The sequence below is a fragment of the Myotis davidii genome, unplaced genomic scaffold (assembly GCF_000327345.1).
Source record: "Myotis davidii unplaced genomic scaffold, ASM32734v1 scaffold79, whole genome shotgun sequence".
Classification (NCBI taxonomy): Eukaryota; Metazoa; Chordata; class Mammalia; order Chiroptera; family Vespertilionidae; genus Myotis; species Myotis davidii.
Window position 1 is genome coordinate 1,991,024 of NW_006294339.1, and position 7,552 is coordinate 1,998,575.

A 7,552-nucleotide genomic window follows, 5' to 3' on the forward strand; every position below is an offset into this window, starting at 1 on the left:
AGAGGATGAGTGTGTGAGGAGCTTCCTGAGTGCGAAGGTCACCGGCTGGTGTCACAGACCCAGAGAAGGGCTGGACTGGGGGTACTGCATCGGGAAGATTTCCCTGACCCCCCTGATGGGGTCGGAGGCCTCCTCTGCGATCCCCCCATGACTCACGATCATCACAATGGGTGTCACTGTACTGTGAGTGGGTTCTCCAGGAATCTGCATCACCTTGAGTCCTCAGGATCCAACACACAGGCCTGTGAGCTGCTTTGAAAGCCCTCACCAAAGGCAGGGATTGCTTCCTTTCTGCCCTGGCTGAGCATTTCCTGGGTTTGGCATGGCCCTACTAGGCCGCCAGGGGGCGCTCAAAGCTGCTCTCCCAATGGAGCCACAGCCTCCGGCCAGGCCAGAGGGTATGGGTCGGGGGAGGGGAGGGGTCCTGTAGCTCCATAGCCACTGTGATTCTGTGTCCCTTCCTAAGCCCCAACTCTGTTCTGGGGAATTCGAGGGGCAGAAAGGGCACAGAGGCCGCCCTTCCTCTCTTCCCCTATCAGCTCCGCCCCCCCAGGCCTGGCTGCTCACCTATAGATCTTGCGGTAAGAGAGGTCACACCAGTAGATACGATTGGTGGCCACTTCGACGTCTAGCGCCACGACGTTCTTGAGCATGGGGATGAGGCGTGAGTAGTCCCGCTTCACCAGGTCTATCCTCCGCACCTCGTGCCGGTTGGTGAAGATTAGGGACGGGCTCCTGCCAGCTGCCATGCAGAGAGGTTCAGAGAGAAAGGGTCAGGGCAAGAAGTGAGGACCTGGAGACCAAGCCGCTGCCACTGGTTTGCTGGGCAATGCCTCATTTTCCTGTAGAACAGGTGACAAGTCCTACCTCACAGGTTAGAGGAGCAGATGAAACCATTGTTACAAAAAGCGTTAAGATGCAAAGACACCACACATAACAGGACTTTTCTTCTGTTTATTAGATACAAATTCCCCCAATCCTCCCCACTTCCTCCTCAGGCTCCCACCGAAGGCAGTGCGACCCCCAGCTCCCTGCCTAGCCTCATCACTCGCCTCTCCAACACACGGTGATTCCGACCTCCAGACCACCTATCATTACTTAGCCACCACTGCTTTGCTGCCTTGGGGCCTTTGCTGAACTTGTCCCCTCCACCTAGACTGCATCTCTCCCCAGCAACTACCACTTCCTTCGCTTAGGGCCCCCCTGCGATCGTTCAAGAAGGGGCAACGTGAGCATGAAGTGTTTTACAAAGATGACTGAGGACAGACACCGGGGCTGGGGTGAGATTGGAGGGAGGAGACTCGGGGAGGCCAGAGTGAGTCTTTAGTTTATGTGGAGTACATTTAGGGCCATAAGAGATAAGGCTGCAGAGGTTGGCAGGGGCCGGACCATGAAGTGTCCTATCAGCTGGGTGAAGAGTTTGCACTGTATCCTGAGCCAATAGCAGGGGTGGGATGTGTGCAATATAAGACACAGATTATGTATGTGTATACACAAAACCCATTTATGGACTGAAGATTAGATTTCAGGAAGGTCCTCAGTGACCTAGACATTCCTGACTACTGCATATGGAGGGCACACCATACCCCTCGTCTACTCAAAACCCTTGGAAGCTTCCCTGACCTAGAGTGGAACCCAGAGTCACCCCTCACTGGGAGGGGGAGACCTTTGTGATCTGCGCGTCACCTCTCTGACTTCCTCCGGTCCTCCTTGCTCCAGCTGCACTAGCTTCTCACTGGCATTTGGAACCAGGCATGCTCCTACCTCAGGGCCTTAGCACTTCGTTTCCTTCTCCTGCTGCTGTTCTTGTAGACAGTGCACGGCTCACTCCTTCACTCACAGGTCACCTTCTCATGAAGGGGAGGGCTCCCTGACCACTCTACCCAAACGGCAAGCCACTGCCCTCCTGCCCTTCCCTCTCCCCTTCCCGGCTTTCTATTGCCCCTTAACCCTTATTACTTTCGGCCACGCACTGCATTTTGTTTATTTATCTGGTTTCTTGTCTGTCTCTCCCACTGGGATGAAAGTTCCGTGAGGGCAGACAAGGATGTGTGTCTGTTTTGCTTACTGCTGAATCTAGTGCCTACCACGTTTGGTGTCCAGTACAAAGGACTGAATAAAATGAATGAATACAGTTGGCTGAACTGACCAGTTAGGTCTTTGTGTGGGCTGCCTATGCTGTGTGGACAGTCGGCATGGTTCAGTTTGTCCATGTGCTGTTTCTGTGGGCCGTACTGGGGGCTTTATGTAGTGTCTGTGTGGGCGTTAGTGTGCAGTGCAGCGTGTGTGACGTGTATGTACCCTCCTAGCACTGTGTGTGCACACCCACTCCTCACCGATACGGCAGCACACTGCTTTCTGTACCTCCTCAGAGCTCCCCTCCCCCCACACCTTGGGGCGTCCATACCAACAGCCTTGCAGTTCTTGGTCAGCGTGTCCATCTCGTAGCCAGGGTGGCACTCGCACTTAAAGTAGCCCTTGTAATTGACACAGATCTGGCTGCAGGCGTCTGGGTCCTCGCACTCATCTATGTCTGTGGGGAGGCGCAGAGGTCAGACTGGCAGGAGCTCTGCCTCTGTCTGGGGGTGTGAGGGGAGGGGCTCACCGCCACAGGTCTTCTGGTCCAGGAGCCGGTAGCCTGCTGGGCAGGTGCACTCAAAGCCGACCTTGAGGTCATTGCAGATGTGGGAGCAGCCGCCGTTGTTGTGCAGACACTCATTCAGCCCTGGAAAGAGACACGGGCTCCTGAGGGTCCAGGAGCCCAGCCTGGGGTGGGGGCCAGGTAGGGGTGGGCCATGGCTGAAGCAGGGCCTCAGGGCAGCGGGACTGCCGAGGAGCCAGGATGCTCTGTGGCCTCACTGAACCTCAGCCTCATCAACCAGGTGCCTGGGCAAGAGGTGGGTCAGAGAGGAGCGGTCCTTGCTCCAGGCCAGACACAGACAGGACAGAGTGGAACCAGAACTCGAGTCCTTTGCCTCCCAGGCCAGGGCTCTCTGCAAGGCTGCAGGCCGCTAGGCTGCCTAAGGTTTTTCCTTTCACAAACAAGTTTCTTCCAGCTCTTCCTTCCTCATGGCCTCCGAGTGGAAGAGCCAGCATGTACTATGTCCAACCCTCAGGATGCCCCAGCAATCCCCTCTGAAACGCCCTCGCTTCAACACCTGCAGCCTCAGCAGCACTTCCCCCCCAGGGAACAAAGTCCCTCCTGGCAGGACCGCCTCTCTGTGGTTTCTGCTCCTGCTCCCAGCTCTGCGTGTGGGGCTGACCAGAGTCTAATGGCTCCCTCAGAAGCTCCTTAAAACACTGATTTCTGATCCCTACCAATCAGATCCCTTTCTCTGGACATACCCCATGTGCCCACGTCCAACTTGCACAGGGCCCAGAGCTAGCCCACTGTGTAGAAGTCTGGACAGTCTCCCCGTACTGAGCGTGTGGTTATCTAAGATCCCAGGGTCTTTTTCTAGACTGAGCTGTTGCTCAGTCAATGCCCTCCTACCATGAACTACAATGGATTTTTTCACCTCTCCTCTAGCACCTGTCTATTCCTACGCTTAGCCACAGGCCGGGTCCTGGGATTACCAAATCCTGCAAAGGATGAAGGGATGCCAGGAGGTCATCTGGCCATCCACTCTCTCATCACCTCTGGCAGGGTCCTAGAGGAGGTCAGGGAGGCCAGGACCAAGGCTCGCAAGTTCTTACGGCATCTTCTTAGCTTTAGGATCACAGAAGGTTAATTCTGCAAGCCAAGGGAAGGCGCCACCACCCCTCTGCCCTCCAGGCTCATGCACCACCACTCCAGCCATGCCAAGCAGAGCTGAGCTGAGCCAGCCATGACCATGCAAATAGCTGGTTTGAGCTGCCTACCCCAGGCCATGCACAGCTGTGGTGCCCCACCTCCAGCCTAAGCCATGCTTGGGGAATGTTCCCCTTTACCCCTGGGCCTCCTCCTGTTTCCCTGAGGTGCTGGTAGAGCTGAAAGAACAAGACCACAGCAACCCCATGACTGGAGAGGCCTGGGAGGGACTCAGCCAGGCCCAGCCCTGGGAGCCCCAGCCCCTTTGCATGGGCTAAGCCATGGTACCTTTGGGGTGATATCGGTGGAGCACCCCCCCCCCCAGGAATCTTGCTGTCACTCCAAGCCCTCACTGACCTCTCCCACACCATAGTATTCCCTCAGCACCACCCACTCATTTGTTCCCCGACTCAGTCCCTGCCTCACTCATCACCCACTCACATCCTCTCTCCTTCTGCAGGGAGCAGCAACTCAACACTTGTATTTACAGGAGCCCCCGGTGGAATGGCAGGTGTAGGATGGCTTGGAAAGGGGCAGCGGGAGAGCAGAGTCCTCCAGGGCGGAGGTGGTCAGGGTGAGAATGGGTGGCGGCTCTTTTTGTCCCTGTCCCCCTTCCCTGGAAATCGAGCACCAGGAAACCTCTGGGCCTTCCCTGTTCTATCTAGCCTGGAGGTGATTCTTCTGGGGGATTTGCGGGGTGAGGGGCCCAGGTCCCTCGGGTCCCCCATGGAAGGAAGGGCAGTGACACTTTCCCAGCACATGCACACACCTGCACACACAGGCATGCACACGCCTGTGCACACGGGCATGCACACACTCGCCAGCTTACGTGCAGAGGCAAACAGGCCCGTGGACTCCACAGACACACTCACACAGAGGTGGGATCACACACAGAGTCCGTGATGCAATTCCCTTGCCTGACTCAGAGAAGGAGCCATGGATACAGATACTGGCCTCTCACCAGCACAGAGACACAAACACATGCGTACATACTTCTCTGGCGTGTCATGCAAAAGACGAGAGAGAAGAGAGTTTAGTGGGTTAGTGGCCCTTGGCTAGCTCCCAGTCTGGGCAGGGGTTGGGTGGGGCTGGCTCAGTTGCTCCTGCTTCCCTATCCTCTTCCTTCTTCTGGGACTTTTCTTGGCAGGGCCTTGCAGGGAAGGGGGAGGTAGTCTGTCACCTGCAAGCTCAGGTGCAGGCTGAGACCTTCACCCAGCTCCTCTTCCTTTCAAAATCAATTTTAAAACCTTCCACAGGGGCAGCAACATGCTGTTCGTTCCTGTGGTGCTCCAGAGAATGAAGCTCTTCTGAGCGCCCTGGCGGGAGGTGCTGGGTGACAACGGGTCTGCCAGGAAGCGGGGAGAGAGGGAGGGCCTGACGGAGGCTCCATCCAAACTCCTGACCTCAGAAACGGTTTCTGCCTGTTCTCTGAGATGCCCACCCACCTGCAGCCCAGACTTCTGCTCTTTTCAGCCTGGGAACCCCCCTGACAGTTCTAGCCATCAGGACGCCATCTCCTGCTCCTCACTCTAGTCCAGCCTGTGAGTCTGGGTCCCAGGAAGTCTAAGCTCCTCAGGGCTCAGGATGATGCCGCCCTCACCCAGGCCTGGCCTGAGCCAGATGGACACCTGCCTGCTCTTCCCCACCTCGCCTCCTGCAGGTCAGCAGGGCAGAAACACGGAGTAAGAGAGAAGGTTCCAGCGTGAGCACACACTCAGAGGTCGGCATGTGGAAGGAGGAGGAGAGACTGGGTTTGTGAGAGGAAGCATGTCTATGAGCAGCTGGGCTGGGAAGGAGAGGCCGTTCTCTTTGTAGAGATGCAGGACAAGGGGCCCCAAAGCAGGGAGCTCCGTCAGAGGCCACAGGACAGCGGGGTCCAGAGAGAGGGCCAGAGGGGAAAGGGTGCCCGGGGCAGGCGAGGGCCTTGGCCTGGCTGCCAGGAGGGGCGTGGGGGGGTTAGTCCGGCAGTTGGGTGCAGACAGGTACTAAAAAATCACACACTTTCCCGCCGTCCACGCACTCGCCACTCTTACACTGAAATCTGCGGGGACCCTCACATGTGGACTCTGTTGGGCCAGACAAGAGAGTGGACAGCTCCTGTGAGGCCTTCAGCAGGGAGGGCGAGGCTGGGCCCAGGGGGGTGAGCAGAGCTCCAGCCCCAGCGTCTCTAGAGGGTGGCCCAGGACAGACAGCTGAGTGAAGGGCGGGTGGGAGCTCTGCTCACAGGGCAGGACCCCAGGCCAATCAGGCCCAGGCGCCATGCGGCTGGGCAGAGCTGGCTCTGTACCTGATATTGCAGTACCAGGGCCCAGGGAGGGAAAAGCATCAGCTCAACACACTCCGGGGGCTGGACTGAGCATCTCCTGGGGGGACCTATGTCCAGGGGCCTGGGAGGGGAGGCTGCCTCACTGCCCACTTCCCCTGATGACCAGCAGGTTAGGGCCTCTAGTCCTGCAGGGGTGAGCGATGACCAGCAGGTTAGGGCCTCTCCTCCTGCAGGGGTGAGGGATGACCAGCAGGTTAGGGCCTCTCTTCCTGCAGGGGTGAATGACGACCAGAAGAGCCATCTGAGGAGTAGGGGCTCCCTGGGGAAGACAACCTCTGCTCAGTCTGGGAACAAGTGAGAAAAGCCACTTGCAGACTTGGACCTGGACAAATGGTGGGGCTGGACTTCCAGCAGTGCCCTTTCACGCAGTCCTTAAACATCTAGTCCTGGCGCCACTAGGACCCCAGGGAGGGGGTCAGGGTGGTGTGGGGGCAGACAGTGCTCGGGGGAAGATGCATCTCGGGGACCAAGGGGAGGCAGCTGCCAGCTCTGCTCTCCCTGCTGGAGCTGGGGAGAGCCCGGGGCGCTTGTGGAGGATGCTGCCCCTCCGCTCCAACCGCACGCACCCATGAGGCAGCCAGCTTCGTCACTCCCGTCCGGGCAGTCCTGCTCCTGGTCACAGCGCTTGACTGCAGGGACACAGGCTCCGTCCCCACACTGGAACTCGTCTCCGCGGCAGGTCCCCAGGGCTGCCAGGACAGGCCGAGGGAAAGGGTCAGAGCCAGTGCCGTGTTGGGACGGCTCCCCTGCCCGCCTCCCCGTCCACTCCCCGCAAGCACAGAACCAGTGGTTGAGCTGGGGCGACCTCGAAGGACACCTGACCAAGGCACTTCCAGTGTACAGACGGGAGACTGAAGCTCAGAGAGGGGAAGGCCACACCAGGGTCACAGGGCACCCTGGCCGCAGAGCCAGGACTGAAACTCAGGTCTCCTGTTCTCCCTCCACTGCCTCTCCGGGGGCTGCCTCCCAGCGGGCACAGGGCCTTTGTAGTGTTGGTGCTCATCTCTTGATGACTTCATCCCTTCAGCAAACCCTTCTGAGCACCACTGTGTGCCCTCCCTTACCAGGCCTGAGAACCCAGAGACTACTAAGCGCTTCCCCACCAGCCCCCTAGGCCTAGGAGGTCAGGGTGCGGAGGCAGGTGGTGGAGCACAGCGTGGGGTGTGTTCTAAGAGAAGGCAGCTGGGGGACCTGTGGGAGGCCAGCGGAGACCCAGCTCAGCAGGGGGGACTCCGGGGAGCAGGCCCAGCAGGTAGGAGCGCACCCACTGCCTGGGGTTGAAAAGGGGTGTGAGCTGCGACAGGGAGGGCATCATCCCAGGACACAGGTACCCCGCAGACCCTTGACCTCGGGAGTCAGACCTGAGCTCCGCAGCTTAGGAGCCACGTGAACTCAGGTCGCTCCGCTTCCCCAGCTCGGGCTCCGCCGCCGTCAAG

The 7,552-nt window shown here is 58.6% G+C and overlaps 1 protein-coding gene across 1 annotated transcript in view; it reads right to left on the reverse strand.

Moving 5' to 3' along the window:
* Window positions 1–7,552, reverse strand: part of LRP8 (LDL receptor related protein 8) — a 77,063-nt gene that overhangs the window by 10,157 nt on the left and 59,354 nt on the right. Inside the window, exons 5-9 of the mRNA XM_015566988.1 lie at window positions 6,683–6,805; window positions 3,931–3,969; window positions 2,606–2,725; window positions 2,408–2,533; window positions 568–742 (exon numbers count right to left, since the gene is read on the reverse strand). Coding sequence (XP_015422474.1) covers window positions 568–742; window positions 2,408–2,533; window positions 2,606–2,725; window positions 3,931–3,969; window positions 6,683–6,805 — 583 coding nt within the window. The remainder of the gene's footprint in view (window positions 1–567; window positions 743–2,407; window positions 2,534–2,605; window positions 2,726–3,930; window positions 3,970–6,682; window positions 6,806–7,552) is intronic.